This window comes from Osmerus mordax, chromosome 1 (genome assembly GCF_038355195.1).
Source record: "Osmerus mordax isolate fOsmMor3 chromosome 1, fOsmMor3.pri, whole genome shotgun sequence".
Taxonomy (NCBI): domain Eukaryota; kingdom Metazoa; phylum Chordata; class Actinopteri; order Osmeriformes; family Osmeridae; genus Osmerus; species Osmerus mordax.
This window is the reverse complement of record NC_090050.1, coordinates 24,335,272-24,352,771: the sequence shown is the minus strand read 5'-3', so window position 1 is coordinate 24,352,771 and position 17,500 is coordinate 24,335,272. Positions and strand designations below refer to the sequence as shown.

The 17,500-nt window shown below is 50.5% G+C and overlaps 1 protein-coding gene across 1 annotated transcript in view; it reads right to left on the bottom strand.

Moving 5' to 3' along the window:
* Positions 1-17,500, bottom strand: part of ptprt (protein tyrosine phosphatase receptor type T) — a 64,352-nt gene that overhangs the window by 23,885 nt on the left and 22,967 nt on the right. Inside the window, exons 8-12 of the mRNA XM_067236479.1 lie at positions 17,253-17,289; positions 14,450-14,506; positions 8,519-8,654; positions 5,322-5,354; positions 320-349 (exon numbers count right to left, since the gene is read on the bottom strand). Of these exons, the coding sequence (XP_067092580.1) occupies positions 320-349; positions 5,322-5,354; positions 8,519-8,654; positions 14,450-14,506; positions 17,253-17,289 (293 nt within the window). The remainder of the gene's footprint in view (positions 1-319; positions 350-5,321; positions 5,355-8,518; positions 8,655-14,449; positions 14,507-17,252; positions 17,290-17,500) is intronic.

Sequence of the window (17,500 nt, the reverse complement as noted above, 5' to 3'; positions counted from 1 at the left end):
ATGAGGAGGGGGAGGAGGAGGAGGGGGAGCAGGGGTAGGGAGAGGAGAAGGAGCGTATGGAGGAGGAGGTGGAGCAGGGGGAGGGAGAGGAGAAGGAGCGTATGGAGGAGGAGGTGGAGGAGGGGGAGCAGGGGGAGGTGGGTATGGAGGAGGAGGTGGAGGAAGGGGAGCAGGGGGAGGGAGAGGAGAAGGAGCGTATGGAGGAGGAGGTGGAGGAGCAGGGGGAGGGAGAGGAGAAGGAGCGTATGGAGGAGGAGGTGGAGGAGGGGGAGCAGGGGGAGGTGGGTATGGAGGAGGTTCTGTCTCCCGAGCTACTTACAGGTAGTAAGAGTAGGAATGAGCATGTCTTCTGAGGCATGCAGCAGCACAGGGGCAACAATCACACCAGAAAGAGGACACACAGCATTAGTCCTCCTCTCTGATGGAGAGAACCACAACAACAGGTTAAACACATCTAAACACTGACCTGCTCTGTCTGCCTGCCTGCCTGCCTGTCTGTCTGCCTTTCTGTTTATCTATCTGTCTGCCTGCCTGCCTGTCTGTCTGCCTTTCTGTTTATCTATCTGTCTGTCTGTCTGCCTGTCTGTCTGTTTATCTGTCTGCCTGTCTGTTTACCTGTCTGTCTCTCTGCTTGTCTGTCTGTCTACAAGCCTGTCTGCCTGCCTGTCTGTCTGTCTGTCTGTCTGTCTGTTTACCTGTCTGCCTGTTTGTTTGTCTGTCTACATGGCTGTGTCTGCCTGCCTGTCTGTCTGTCTACATGCCTGTCTGTCTGCATGCCTGTCTATCTAATTGTCTATCTGTCTGTCCACCTGTTTGTCGACGTGTCTGTCTGTCATCCTGTCTGTCTCTGTCTCTCTGCCTAACAACAGCAAGATCAGTGGTGCTTCTGTCTGTCCATTAGGTTTGCACTCCTAGAAAGAGATAGAGAGAATGAGAGGATGAAGACAGGATATGAGTGGGATCAGATGAGAGAGGAAACAGAACGAGGGATGGAGGAAGGGGTGTACTAATGTCATACTGCCCTGCCATTTTAGCTCAAAGAGATAATAGAATTCATCACTGGAACCAATAGATCAAGGCTCTAACCAGATACCGATTGGAGTTCAAACCCTTTAGCTCCCTCTACAGCCCCTCCCTGGCCTGGGGTCAGGGGTCATGGGCAGGGGTCTGCACCGGAGCACCAGACCCCAGATGGGCACCAGGGGGCGGTGTTGAGAGAGCACGCTGGGGCTGATGGGAGGAAAAGCGACAGCTAGCTTTCATTCTCTCTAAACTTAAAGGAAATTGAAACACAGATGGCTGCTGTCGGCTGTCTGCTCCAGAGTCATAAAAAGAGAATTTAATAAGAGAGTTTGAATACAGAGCAGGGCTGACACAGCTATAACTGTGATACAGTCAATACACACTCTCACACTCACACACATTCTCACACTCACACACACACACACACGCATGCACACGCACACTCATTCGCTCTGCTGTTTCATCTCCATGGTCTTATGAGCGAGCTGCTGACACTGTTCTTATGATCCTGATCCAGAGGTGAGTTCTGCTCGGAGACCGTTAAAGCAGCTTATAACCCTAACCATAAGTATTAATGGAGTGAAACCCTACTGGGCCCCCCCCCCCCCCCTTGCACCCCCCCCCCCCCTCCACACACACACCTTCCCCCTCCTCCAGACATAAGTAGTAAAGGCACGTTGCCTGAATAGAACACTCCTTTTCTTCTTCTTATCTTCTACCACACCCACGTTCTCATGGTTCCACACCCACGTTCTCATGGTTCCACACCCACGTCCTCATGGTTCCACACCCACGTTCTCATGGTTCCACACCCACATCCTCACGGTTCCACACCCACGTTCTCACGGTTCCACACCCACGTTCTCATGGTTCCACACCCACGTCCTCATGGTTCCACACCCACGTTCTCATGGTTCCACACCCAGGTTCTCACGGTTCCACACCCACGTTCTCACAGTTCCACACCCAGGTTCTCACGGTTCCACACCCACGTTCTCACGGTTCCACACCCACGTTCTCACGGTTCCACACCCACGTTCTCACGGTTCAACATCCACATTCTCACGGTTCCACATCCACGTTCTCATGGTTCCACAACCACATTCTCATGGTTCCACAAACTGATGTTCTTATGCTTCTGCATGGTTGTACCAGTCTCCGATGGTTCATTATTCATCTGGGGAAATGCACTTCACCCCCCTTTAAATACACTCACACACGCACATGCACACACGCACACTCACACACGCACATGCACACACACACAGCAGGGTAGGAGGTGCTGAGCTCTCCCTGGTGGTCTGACAGGCAGCTGGGTGACCCTGGAAGTCTTTAGGAGGGTAAAGTGTGTGTGTTAATGTTCCCATTCGTGTTTAGGGGAGTGTGTGGTTGTGTTAGGGTACCTGTTTCTACGTGTGTGTGTGTCTGCCCCAAAGTGTTCCTGTGCGTTCAGAGTGACAGCCATTAGGCCATTACAGCCGTGTGTGTGTGTGTGTACCATCAACCGATTATCTCAGCACGTCCATTATTCATAAATGTGTCACAGCTGAAGAGGGGGGCAACCTTGGGTTGTGTGTGTGCGTGTGTGTGCGCATGTGTGTGTGTGTGTGGAAGGGGGGCTGTGTTAAGTGGACAGGTCAGAGAGATACAGTGTGATGTGTGTGTAATGGAGCGTTGTGTTCAGAGCTGTCAGGCAGGGGTTGTGCTAGCCTGCTCAGTCCCCCAGCCTCCAGCCTCTACTGCCCCTGGTTTTTCCCCCAACCTCTCCCCCAGCTTCTCCCCCAACCTATACTGCCCTTGGCCTCTCCCCAGCCTCTACTGCCCCCGGCTTCTCCCCCAGCCTCCAGCCTCTACTGCCCCTGGCTTCTCCCCCAACCTCTCCCCCAGCCTCTACTGCCTCTGGCTTCTCCCCCAACCTATACTGCCCTTGGCCTCTCCCCAGCCTCTACTGCCCCCGGCTTCTCCCCCAGCCTCCAGCCTCTACTGCCCCTGGCTTCTCCCCCAACCTCTCCCCCAACCTCTACTGCCCTTGGCCTCTCACCCAACCTCTACTGCCCCTGGCTTCTCCCCCAACCTCTCCCCCAACCTCTACTGCCCCTGGCTTCTCCCCCAGCCTCCAGCCTTTACTGCCCCAGTCCTCTCCCCCAGCCACTACTGCCCCTGGCCTCTCCCCCAGCCCCCAGCCTTTACTGCCCCTGGCCTCTCCCCCAGCCTCCAGCCACTACTGCCCCTGGCCTCTCCCCCTTACTGCCTCTCCTGGACAGACACACTCTGGGTCAGTCCATCTCCATCGTGGAGCTTCAGATTTCATGGAATAAGCGGCAACTTGTAACCTATAGCAACAGAACCCTACATTAGCTAAAAGCTAACGGCAGCGCACCATAATGCAAGCAGTTACAGCCAAGGCTGGACCCATGTCCATGACTAATTCACTTAGGCGAAATGCGCAAAGGCTCATGGGTAATCAACAAGCACGTCTCATCTTTCCCAATCCTGGGACTCAAAGACTTGATTAACTGGAGGGCTTTGTATCAGGACTCAGGGTATTAGGAGAGAGAGGAAGAGAGTTACAGCTGCTTTTATTGTTTTCGAGATGAGTGGTGTGGGTGGATATATTATGAGTTGTTTGTTCTGCTGCCTGATATTATTGAGGAGGTTTGTCTCTATTTCGTTCTGGTGTTTTGACAGATTCTGAGTCAGACAGCTGATTGGTCTTTATGGCAGCCAGTGACATCACAGGTCGCTATGCAGGTTATTTACTGGTGTGAGTGTGTGCGCCTATGCGAGTGTGTATGTGACTGACAGCCTAATGGCTGAATGAAGCACTTTAGCATCTCTGTGACATTTTCCCTAGAGTGTTGACCGGTCTGACCCCAGAGGGGGGCAGTACCGCTGACTGGTCTGACCCCAGAGGGGGGCAGTACCGCTGACCGGTCTGACCCCAGAGGGGGCAGTACCGTTGACCGGTCTGACCCCAGAGGGGGCAGTACCGCTGACCGGTCTGACCCCAGAGGGGGCAGTACCGCTGACCGGTCTGACCCCAGAGGGGGCAGTACCGTTGAGGAGGAACCTGGGAGGTGGGGTGCAATGTTCGTCAACAACCTTTTTCTTCATGACTAGCGTAACGCGACGTTGACGAGATAAAAATTATTTTATCTTTTGATCATTAAAACGATGCCAAAATGTATGTTTTGTTGTTGTTAAAATGTTGGTGGTGGGACATACGGACATTAAAAACATTTTTTCCCCGCAATTGTACCTCTTGTCTCGCTGTCAAAATATAAGCAATGCATCCCTCTGTTATGCCTGTCACAGGCTAACCCTAACCCTTTGTTATCCCTGTCACAGGCTAACACTAACCCTTTGTTATCCCTGTCACAGGCTAACCCTAACCCTTTGTTATCCCTGTCACAGGCTAACCCTAACCCTTTGTTATCCCTGTCACAGGCTAACCCTAACCCTCTGTTATGCCTGTCACAGGCTAACCCTAACCCTCTGTTATGCCTGTCACAGGCTAACCCTAACCCTAACCCTCTGTTATCCCTGTCACAGGATAACCCTAACCCTCTGTTATCCCTGTCACAGGCTAACCCTAACCCTCTGTTATCCCTGTCACAGGCTAACCCTAACCCTCTGTTATCCCTGTCACAGGTTGAATTGGTTGAGGGATGTGTGGCGACTGCCAGAATACCTTTGTCAATTTGTGGCAAATTCGCTAACCTGGAAGCCAGTATTTCTCGCAAAAAGGTTTTTGAACATGCTAGAGGCTGGACCAGCCTTGACACAGACATACCAGTCAGACAGACAGGTACAGCACACACCTCTGGCAGATAGACAGGTATAACAGATAGACAGGTATAACAGAGACTCCTCAGTCAGACAGACAGGTACAGCAAACAGACATTGAGTTCAGACAGGAAGGTACAGCAGAAAGACAGGTTTAACAGACAGACAGGTAAAGACAGACAGACTAAATATATGGTGCAGGATGACTGCTAGATATGATTCAGGATCACAACTAGATATTATATATGATATAGGATGACCAGACAATTAAATAGTGTCTATTTGATTCAGGATGACAGCTAGATAGTGTCTATATGATTCAGGATGACAGCTAGATAGTGTCTATATGATTCAGGATAACAGCTAGATTGTGTATATATGATTCAGGATGACAGCTAGATAGTGTATGTATGATTCAGGATGACAGCTAGATAGTGTATATATGATATAGGATGACAGCTAGATAGTGTATATATGATATAGGATGACAGCTAGATAGTTGACATACGAACCCCACACTGAGAGTTCTCCATGTGTGTATCTCTCTAGCAGGCGGGACGGGGGCGGGGCGTGAGCCGAAACAGGAAGAAGATAAAAGACAAGCACGTCAGGATCCAATCAGAGAGGAAAGGGGTGGAGAGAGAATGAGGGTGGGTGTGGTCAAGGCAACATCTGTCTCATGGCAGCCATGTGAATGAAAAGGTAAAGCATAGCTGTGTTTCCTGACAAACTACTGACTCAGTCCCTGACTCACTACTAACCCCTGACTTAACCCTAACTCACCTTCATCTCCTGACTCACTTTTAACTCTTGACTCAAATATGACTCACTACTAACCCCCGACTCAACCTTAACTCACATCTCCCGACTTACTTTTAACTCTTGACTCAAATCCGACTCACCACAAGGTCCTGACTCAATACTGACTAACTTTTAACTCCTGACTCTCGTCCCATCAACTGACTAAGACTACTGACCATTACTAACAAGTGACTGGACTACTGACCAGTACTAACAGGTGACTGGCCTACTGACCAGTACTAACAGGTGACTGGACTACTGACCAGTACTAACAGGTGACTAAGGCTACTGACCAGTACTAACAGGTGACTGGACTACTGACCAGTACTAACAGGTGACTGGCCTACTGACCAGTACTAACAGGTGACTGGACTACTGACCAGTACTAACAGGTGACTGGCCTACTGACCAGTACTAACAGGTGACTGGCCTACTGACCAGTACTAACAGGTGACTGGACTACTGACCAGTACTAACAGGTGACTGGACTACTGACCAGTACTAACAGGTGACTGGACTACTGACCAGTACTAACAGGTGACTGGACTACTGACCAGTACTAACAGGTGACTGGACTACTGACCAGTACTAACAGGTGACTGGACTACTGACCAGTACTAACAGGTGACTAAGGCTACTGACCAGTACTAACAGGTGACTGGACTACTGACCAGTACTAACAGGTGACTGGACTACTGACCAGTACTAACAGGTGACTAAGGCTACTGACCAGTACTAACAGGTGACTAAGGCTACTGACCAGTACTAACAGGTGACTGGACTACTGACCAGTACTAACAGGTGACTGGCCTACTGACCAGTACTAACAGGTGACTGGCCTACTGACCAGTACTAACAGGTGACTAAGGCTACTGACCAGTACTAACAGGTGACTAAGGCTACTGACCAGTACTAACAGGTGACTGGACTACTGACCAGTACTAACAGGTGACTGGCCTACTGACCAGTACTAACAGGTGACTGGCCTACTGACCAGTACTAACAGGTGACTAAGGCTACTGACCAGTACTAACAGGTGACTAAGGCTACTGACCAGTACTAACAGGTGACTGGACTACTGACCAGTACTAACAGGTGACTGGCCTACTGACCAGTACTAACAGGTGACTGGCCTACTGACCAGTACTAACAGGTGACTGGCCTAAGGGCCGTCACTGTCTCATTTCCTTTAAGCGAAACAGATGCCAACTCCCCCATGTGTTTCAGCAGGTACGAGAGGCTGAAACACATGGGGGCAGGCTGGCTGGTTCTCAAGCTATAGTTCGGATGCCAGGACAAACTGCTCCACAGGCAGATCTACTCTCCGTCAACACTCTGGTGCATTTAAACACCTTCCATCTCTCTGTCGTAAGCTTCTGGCTCCAGATGCACCCTGGGAGATGTAGTGGCTGCTGCTTGCTCCGTCACAACGTGATCTGGAAGGCAGGCGGGAGAGAGATACGCCAGCAGCCTCAAGTCACCACTGAGAGGGCTGTGCTGGACTCCCCGGTGTTGAACCGCCTCCAGAGAGCTGTCCTGTTCCTACGGCGACAAGCTAAAGGAGCTCCTCTCCAGCATGTCCAGCGTCTGACGCCTCCCCTGGTGTCCACGTCAGACACATGAATGATTTAAGGGTCCTCCCTGGACGCTGTGGTTCCTATAGGCTTTACTGCCCCCCCCCCCCCCCACCACATCTACAGCCTGCCTCTGCCCCTGCACCCCCCCTCCCCCCCCATGCTGGTGTCTGTCTCTCTGGGACCAAGCCTCCATTTGGAGGGCTTTACAACATATGTAACACGGCTCTGAAAGATTAAACACACAGTGTTCTCGCTTCCAAATAGTTTTCCTACACAAATAATTCATCAAGGCTGAAAGCCATGTAAAATGCTGCAATTTATAAAACACGCTCTTCGCTGGTCTGTCTAAGTCTCTGTGATGAAATATGGATGACCTGGCAAGTGCAGGCGTAAGGGTCAGCCACACTCTGCTCTCCTCCATCTCCCTCTTCTCTTCCAGGACCTCTCTCTCTGTCTGACTTTCTTTTTAACTCTTCTTGTCTTTCGCTCCTCCTCTCTTCCCCTGCCCTGTTTTACTATTTCTCTCTCTGTCACTTTCTCCCTAACTGTCTCTCTTTCTCCCTTTCTCCCTCTTCCACCTGGCCTCTCTCTTGGCCTCTCTCTCTCCCTCTCTCTGCAAACCTTAGTAGTCTGATCCCTGTTTCCGAGCATCACATTCAATCCTTAAGGTAATCCCATTATTGAAGAAGAGGCTCAAAGCGATGGATATCATAACAAGTTATCCTTGTTGGCTCGTGTGGGGAGAAATCATGATCGATGAAGAAATCAATACAAAGCAAACAAATGGAATTCTTTGCATAGCAAAATGGCATGGCAGTATGTGACTGTTGAGGACTTGGGGAGAGCCAAAGAGAGAGAGAGAGAGAGAGAGAGAGAGAGAGAGAGAGAGAGAGAGAGAGAGAGAGAGAGAGAGAGAGAGAGAGAGAGCGAGCGAGAGAAGAGGAAGGTGAGGAGGGGGGGGGAGAGCAAGAGAGGATAAGTACAGGGACAGAATGGTTGTAAGCCAGAATGCATGTTAGCAACACACAAAAAAACTGAATGTCTTTCTATTAGTCAACTTAAACCAAAAACAGCCAGAACAGTGAGAGTTTTATCTCTACAACTAGAAGTTAACATGTTATCAATAGCTGTGTTTCTCTACTGCTGAAGGCTAAACAGCAAACACTAGATTTCATTCTATACGGCTGAACATGCTAACTATCGTTAGCTGAAGGCCAACAGTCTACTGAAAGCTAAAGGCTGGTATGCTATCGCTAGTTAAAGGCTAACATACTATCGCTAGCTGAAAGCTAGCATGTAATCGCTAGCTGTGTTTTGCTAGCGCTCGTTACCTGCGTTTGAAGGTCAGTACCACACCCAGGAGGATGATGACGAACATGAGGATGCCTGCTATGACGCCTGCCATTTTGACTGTACCGTCCACCTGCTTCTCTGGCTCCACAGAATCAGAGTCCTGGGTGGATGCACCTACACACACACCACATACACAGCACACACACAAAAACACACAACACACATAGCCAGACACACACACACACACACAGAGAGACAAGCGCACACACCCCACACACACACACACACAAACAGAAACAGAAAGTTTACTGAGTGGAAGGGAGGGGTGTTACCATGGGAACCAACCAATCCTCCACACGAACACAATCAATGTACAGAAGCTGAGGAAACGTCCAGGCACACACACACACACACACACACGCACACATGCACACAACAACTATATCATGTTAGAGTGGTTTACGTAAGCAGCTTCTGAGGGCTCGCATCATCAAATCATGGCAGTTGGAAATTCACATGCAGGCAAACGACTGTGAAGAAACACACTCAGACACACACATACACACACACACACACAAAAACAGACAAACACAGTGGACAGGCTTAATGGCATGAGGGCTCATGTTAGAGCAGGCATGCAGTGCAGCTTCCAGGAGAAGAAAGGAGAGGATGGTGGGGGGGGGAGGAAAGGAGGGTGGAGGAAGTCCTGCCAGTCCTTCCACAAGTGACCAGCATGGTTCACAGAGCATGGTTAACAGAACCACAAGCAGACCCTCTCTCTCTCTCTCTCTCTCTCTCTCTCTCTCTCTAACAGAACTACAAGCAGACCCTCTCTCTCTCTAACAGAACCACAAGCAGACCCTCTCTCTCTCTCTCTCTCTCTCTCTCTCTCTCTCTCTCTCTCTAACAGAACCACAAGCAGACCCTCTCTCTCTCTCTCTAACAGAACCACAAGCAGACCCCTCTCTCTTTCTCTCTCTCTCTCTCTCTCTCTCTCTCTCTCTAACAGAACCACAAGCAGACCCTCTCTTTAACAGAACCACAAGCAGACCTCTATCTCTCTCTAACAGAACCATAAGCAGAACCCTCTTTCTCTCTAACAGAACCACAAGCAGACCTCTCTCTCGCTCTCTCTCTAACAGAACCATAAGCAGAACCCTCTTTCTCTCTAACAGAACCACAAGCAGACCTCTCTCTCGCTCTCTCTCTAACAGAACCATAAGCAGAACCCTCTTTCTCTCTAACAGAACCACAAGCAGACCTCTCTCTCGCTCTCTCTAACAGAACCATAAGCAGAACCCTCTTTCTCTCTGTCTCTGTCTCTCTCTCTCTCACAGAACCACATGCAGAACCCTCTCTCTCTCTCTCTAGAACAGAACCACATGCAGAACCCTCTGTCTCACTCTGTAACAGAACCGCATGCAGAACCCCAGAACCTCTGCAGCAGCAGCAGCAGGGCACGATGGCAGACAGGAACACGTAAACCTGCAGCTTCCTCTGCCAGCGTGAGCAACCTTGGTGAACAAAGGCATCAGCTTAATGGGCTAATTCTGGTGTGTGGGTGTGTTATCACAACCCCCTCCCAACTCTCCCAAGAACACAGAGCCTTTCACTGCAGATTAAGAACATAACCTTGGCATGCCTGTGGCTTAGAAACCCTGTCAAATATGAAAATGGGGATATTCAGGGTTTAAGCACCAGACACACTTTTATTCATCCTCCTCTCCACATACAGTGCATTTTTAGAAGAGGTAGTTCATCTCTGGAGATCAGGGTTCGATCCCAGGTCGTTAAATCCTGGTACCTGATAGGCTGCCCACCAAGAACTTGAAGCTGACAGATCTTATCCCTAATTCTCACCTCGCTGTCTCTCCCCCAGATCAGCCTGGTGTTCTAGAGCAGACCAAGGTTCTAGAGTGTTCCAAAGCAGCCCAGTGTTCTAGAGCAGCCCAGCATTCTAGGGGCCCAGTGTTCTAGAGCGTTCTAGATCAGCCCAATATTCTAGAGGAGTGTTCTAGAGCATCCCAGTGTTCCAGCTCCCTTAAGGAACATTTCTAATCCGTATGTGATTAGAAGCTCAGTTCCACCTTGGCAAAACTCCCACACACCTGGGTGTCTGAGGCACCATGTAAAGCCCCCCCCCTGACTCAGGCCCCCCCTGACTCGGGCCCCCCCCTGACTCGGGGCCCCCCTGACTCGGGCCCCCCCTTGACTCGGGGCCCCCCTGACTCGGGCCCCCCCCCTGACTCTGGGCCCCCCCTGACTCGGGGCCCCTGACTCTCCTGCCCTCTGACTGTAGGGCAGGAGAACAGATACATCAATTGTCACTATGTGTGTGTTCTGAGGGGTGATGGGGTTTGTGTGTTTGTGTGTTCAGAGTGGGGGTGGGGGTTATTGTTCCGGAACAGACAGGGGGGGTCAGCGTGGGTATCAGAGTATAACAGGATTACCAGTCGTAATGATCAGATGGGCTCGGATTAAACTTGGACTACACCCAGTAAACAATACACTGCTCAAATGGAACACCCCCATCCCTCCAGAACACACTGTGTAGGTGAGCAGGAGGGTGGGGGAGAGAGGGAGAGAGAGAAGGAAAGAGGGAGGAGAGAGGTGAAGGAAGAAGGGAGGGAGATCAGAGGGTGTGGGAGGGAGGAGAGTGGGAGAGGAAATATAGAGGAGGGATGAGGAGAGTGGGAGGAGATAAAGAGGAGGGATGAGGAGAGTGGGAGAGGAAATATAGAAGAGGGATGAGGAGAGTGGGAGAGGAGATATAGAGGAGGGAGGAGAGTGTGAGAGTAGATATAGAGGAGGGATGAGGAGAGTGGGAGAGGAGGTATAGAGGAGGAAGGAGGAGAGTGGGAGAGGAGATATAGAGGAGGGAGAAGGAGAGTGGGAGAGGAGATACAGAGGGGGGAGGAGGAGAGTGGGAGAGAGGAGATATAGAGGAGGGAGGAGGAGAGTGTGAGAGGAGATATAGAGGAGGGATGAGGAGATATAGAGGAGGGAGGAGGAGAGTGGGAAAGGAGGTATAGAGGAGGGAAGAGAAGAGTGGGAGAGGAGGTATAGAGGAGGGATGAGGAGATATAGAGGAGGGAGGAGGAGAGTGGGAAAGGAGGTATAGAGGAGGGAAGAGGAGAGTGGGAGAGGAGATATAGAGGAGGGAGGAGGAGAGTGGGAAAGGAGGTATAGAGGAGGGAGGAGGAGAGTGGGAAAGGAGGTATTGAGGAGGAGGAGGAGAGTGGAAAGGAGGTATAGAGGAGGGAAGAGGAGAGTGGGAGAGGAGATATAGAGGAAAGAGGAGGAGAGTGGGAAAGGGATGTATAGAGGAGGGATGAGGAGGTATAGAGGAGGGATGAGGAGAGTGGGAGAGGAGATATAGAGGAGGGATGAGGAGAGTGGGAGAGGAGATATAGAGGAAAGAGGAGGTGAGTGGGAGAGGAGGTTAGAGGAGGGATGAGGAGAGTGGGAGAGGAGATATAGAGGAGGGATGAGGAGAGTGGGAGAGGAGATATAGAGGAAAGAGGAGGAGAGTGGGAGAGGAGGTATAGAGGAGGGATGAGGAGAGTGGGAGAGGAGATATAGAGGAGGGAGGAGGAGAGTGGGAAAGGAGGTATAGAGGAGGAGGAGGAGAGTGGGAGAGGAGGTATAGAGGAGGGAAGAGGAGAGTGGGAGAGGAGGTATAGAGGAGGGAGGAGGAGAGTGGGAGAGGAGATATAGAGGAGGGAAGAGGAGAGTGGGAGAGGAGGTATAGAGGAGGGATGAGGAGATATAGAGGAGGGATGAGGAGAGTGGGAGAGGAGGTATAGAGGAGGGATGAGGAGATATAGAGGAGGGAGGAGGAGAGTGGGAGAGGAGATATAGAGGGGGGGAGGAGGAGAGTGGGAGGAGGAGATATAGAGGAGGGAGGAGGAGAGTGGGAGAGGAGATATAGAGGAGGGAAGAGGAGAGTGGGAGAGGAGGTATAGAGGAGGGGAAGAGGAGAGTGGAGGGAGGTATAGAGGAGGGATGAGGTGATATAGAGGTGGGAGGAGGTGTGGTGGGTGAGGAGGTATAGTGGAGGGGAGGGAGGAGATATAGAGGAGGGTGGAGGAGGTGTGGGGGAGGAGGTATTGAGGGGGGAGGAGGAGAGTGGGGAGAGGAGATATAGAGGAGGGATGTGGTGAGTGGGAGAGGAGGTATAGAGGAGGGAGGAGGAGATATAGAGGAGGGAGGAGGAGAGTGGGAGATGAGGTATAGAGGAGGGAGGAGGAGATATAGAGGAGGGAGGAGGAGAGTGGGAGAGGAGGTATAGAGGAGGGAGGAGAGAGTGGGAGAGGAGGTATAGAGGAGGGATGAGGAGATATAGAGGAGGGAGGAGGAGAGTGGGAGAGGAGGTATAGAGGAGGGTGAGGAGGAGATATAGTGGAGGGAGGAGGAGAGTGGGAGAGGAGGGTATAGAGGAGGGAGGAGGAGAGTGGGGAGAGGAGGTTATAGAGAAGGATGAGGAGATATAGAGGAGGGAGGAGGAGAGTGGGAAAGGAGGTTATAGAGGAGGGAGGAGGAGAGTGGGAGAGGAGGTATAGAGGAGGGAGGAGAGAGTGGGAGAGGAGGTTATAGTGGAGTGGAGGAGTGAGAGTGGGAGAGGGAGTGGTGGTATGAGGAGGGATGAGGAGATATAGAGAGGGAGGAGGAGAGTGGGAGAGTGGTATAGAGGAGGGATGAGGTGATATAGAGTGGGTGGTGGTGTGTGGGAGAGGAGGTATAGAGGAGGGATGAGGAGTTATAGAGGTGGGTGGAGGTGAGTGGATTGGTGGTATAGTGGTGGGTTGTGGAGTGGGTGTGGAGGTATAGAGGAGGAAGGAGGAGAGTGGGGAGAGGAGATATAGTGGTGGGATGAGGAGGTGTAGAGGAGGGAAGAGGAGCTACACCACCGTTCATCCTTAGTTGGTTCCATGACCGCAGCAGCAAACATACATAAACACAACAGGGGATGGATGACATGTTAGTAATGTGTCCAGGGTTAGATAGAGGGGTTAGTTATATGTGTCAGGGTTAGATAGAGGGGTTAGTTATGTGTCAGGGGTTAGATAGAGGGGTTAGTTATGTGTCAGGGTTAGATAGAGGAGTTAGTTATATGTCAGGGTTAGATAGAGGAGTTAGTTATGTGTCAGGGCTAGATAGAGGAGTTAGTTATGTGTCAGGGTTAGATAGAGGAGTTAGTTATGTGTCAGGGTTAGATAGAGGAGTTAGTTATGTGTCAGGGTTAGATAGAGGAGTTAGTTATGTGTCAGGGTTAGATAGAGGGATTGGTTATGTGTCAGGGTCAGAGATAGAAAATAAGCTGTAATCCTGGAGCACATTTGTTTAACAGCTGGTTTACAGGATGTGATGTCATGGTTGGTTTACAGGATGTGATGTCATGGTGGTTTACAGAATGTGATGTCATGGTTGGTATACATGATATGATGTCTTTGGTTTAGAGGATGTGATGTCATGGCTGGTATAGAGGATGTTATGTCATAGTATACGGAATGTGATGTCATGGCTGTAGAGGATGTTGCTGTCAGAGTGTAGAGGATGTGATGTCACGGCTGTTTTAGAGGATGTGATGTTACGGCTGGTATAGAGGATCAGATGTTCAGGAAATCGCGCTTAAAGAGACGGAGCTACTATGTGGATGTAGCCAAACAGTGATGTCACACCACGGGGATTGAACAGCCAGATGGGAGGAGCCAATGTCAGCTTGGGGGAGCAGCCAAACACAGCTAGGGGAGGAGCCAATGACAGCTGGGGGGGAGGGGCCAATGACAGCAAGGGGGAGGAGCCAAACACAGGCAGCAACAACTTAGAGAAGCAGACATGCAAGATGAGGATGATGAGGTGCTGAAGAAAATAAAACGGGAGAATAAGTAAGGAAGACAAACGAAGGGAGGAGACAACAACCGAGGCAACAGAAGAAGAAATAAATCTGTCTATGTAGCGATATTCACCTTCACTGGGGATGACTAGTATATACGGCGTGGTTATTTGTCCCCTACCTATTACCACTAAGAACAACCAGGAGGATCCAGGCCGGCATGCAGCAGAGAGACAGGAGGAGAGAGAGAGAGACAGAGAGAGAGAGAGAGAGAGAGACAGAGAGAGAGAGAGAGGAGGAGAGAGACACAGAGAGAGAGGAGAGAGACACAGAGAGAGAGAGACAGAGAGGAGAGAGAGACAGAGAGGAGAGAGAGAGAGACAGAGAGAGAGAGAGAGAGGAGAAGAGAGATGAGAGAGGAGAGGGAGACAGAGAGAGAGAGAGAGAGAGAGAGAGGAGAGAGAGACAGAGATAGAGAGCCAGAGAGAGAGAGAGAGAGAGAGAGAGAGCCAGAGAGAGAGAGGAGAGAGAGAGGAGAGAGAGAGAGAGAGAGAGAGAGAGAGAGAGAGAAAGAAAGAGAGAGACGCAGACAGAGAAAGAGAAAGATAATATGAAGATAAACACAAACAAAACAGAAAAGTCTACATAATCCTCCATCAGAGTTCAGCTGTTGGTGTGTTGGTGTGTGTGTTGGTGTGTGTGTGTTGGTGTGTGTTGAACAGTTCCTGTATGGTCACAGTGTTTGAAGAGAAGAGAATAACATCTCTAGGACATGAAGGTAGACTGAACAGAGATGACTGGGGACATGAATACGCATCATTTTGACCCGGTACTGTTTGTTTGTGTCTATCAAGTTGTGTGTGTATCTATCTTACTGTGTGTGTGTATCTATCTTATTATGTGTGTTTATCTAGGAGTGTGTGTCTGTATCTACGGTGACACCCTCCTGCTTGTTGCTTTCTTCCTGTTTGTGTTTGTGTCCTTTGCAGGACAGTGGTGGGGAGGTGTACCTAGACGTGTGTGGTGTGTCTAGGTACACCTCCCCACCTTGTCTATCTTATCAAGTCTGTGTGCATGTCTATCTAGGCATGTGTGTGTCTCTATCTGGCTTATTGTCTGTGTGTGTGTTGGTGTGTGTTTATATAGCCAGGTGTGTTTATCTATCTTATTGTGTGTTTGTCTATCTAGGAGTGTGTGTGTGTGCATATGTTTCTTAATGTGTTTGTATCTGTCTTATTGTGTGTGTCTATTTAGGAGTGTGTGTGCATCTCATCGTGTGTGTGTGTGTATCTAGGGGTCTGACTAGACATCAACACTGATGGATCCAAACAAACAGAAAGATGATTCTAGAATGTTTGAACTTTGTGGCGTGACCATCCTGGATCAACATGATGAAAGACCAGCGGGATGACATCACAAAGACATCACCTAGCAACGGCAAGATTACATCACCTAGCAACGACTGGATGACATCAACCAGCAACGGGTGGGTGACATCACCAACAACGGCACAGTGACATTACCTAGCAACGACTGGATGACATCAACCAGCTACGGCACAATGACATCACCTAGCAACAGCGTGATGATGTCACCTAGCAACAGAGCTGGTCGTAACAGACATGGCCGCTGCTTCGCCAGTCGGACAGGAAACAGGAAACGCCACAAAGTTGGAGCCCAGGGCAGGGGGCTGGAACACCGCGATGGGAGGAAGCTGGATGGCTCAGACAGGAAGGAGAGATGTGGAACCACGGATGGACACAGGAAGGAGAGGTGCATGTAACAGCTACAGACAAGCAGCAGGGAAACTCAGGAAGGGAAACAAACACCCAGATGAGATGAGCTGTCTGACGTCTCTTCATCAGAGGAGCGCAGGACCACAGACACCACAACCAGGGATGAGGAGGAGAGGAACAACAGGATGTGTGGACAGGAGACCTGGGCCATGCAGGAGGAACACTGAAGATGCACTCTCCTAGAGGTCACCCAAAGGTCACCTGGGAGACTATGCATTTAGTCATTTAGCAGACTATGCACTGTATGGTTGACCTATGACGTATGACAGACAAGTTGTCATGGAACCCTGCTTCAAAATGTATGGAGTGTGTGTGTGTGTGTGTATGTGGCATGTGTGTGTGATTGTGTGTCTGGGTATGTGGAGTGTGTGTGTTGTGTGAGAGAGCAAACGAGAGTGTGTGTGTGTGTGAGCACGAGAGTGTGTGTGTGAGAGAGAGAGAAAGTGTGAGAAAGTGTGAGAAAGAGAGTGAGCGTCAGAGAGAGTCCAAGAAAGACACACAGAGAGAGAGACAGAGATAGAGAGAGAGACAGAGAGAGACAGAGAGAGAGAGAGTGTGTGTGTGTGTGTTCATAGACAGAGAGAGAGAGACACAGCGAGAGAGAGAGGACAGAGAGGGACACAGAGAGAGAGAGAGAGAGAGAGAGTGTGTGTGCATAGAGAGAGAGAGAGTCAGAGAGAGACACAGAGAGAGAGAGAAAGAGAGAGAGAGAGAGTGTGTGTGTGTGCATAGAGAGAGAGAGAGAGTCAGAGAGAGACACAGAGAGAGAGAGAAAGAGAGAGAGAGAGTCAGAGAGAGACACAGAGAGAGAGAAAGAGAGAGAGTCAGAGAGAGACACAGAGAGAGAGAGAGAGAGAGAGAGACAGAGAGAGAGTGTGTGTGTGTGTTCATAGACAGAGAGAGAGACACAGCGAGAGAGAGAGTCAGAGAGAGAGAGAGAGAGAGACAGAGAGAGAGAGAGAGAGAGAGAGTCAGAGACACAGAGAGAGAGAGAGAGAGACACAGAGAGAGAGAGAGAGAGAGAGACACAGAGAGAGAGAGAGAGAGAGAGAGAGGTGTGTGTTCAGAGAGTGTGACAGACTCAGTATCAGTGTCATCTCTACAGCACCATGCAGCACCAGCTGTGACCGACTTCCATACCTTTGGTAGCCAGACGCAGACAGTTGATCTTAGTTTCCTGAGAACAGAGGAGAGACAGGTTAGACACGCCCGTTCAGTCACCTCCTCCACCCTGCTCCTCTGCCCTGCTCCTCCTCCCTGCTCCTCCTCCCTGCTCCTCCATCCACCTCCTCCGCCCTGCTCCTCCTCCCTGCTCCTCCTCCCTGCTCCTCCTCCCTGCTCCTCCACCCACCTCCTCCTCCCTGCTCCTCCGCCCTGCTCTTCCACCC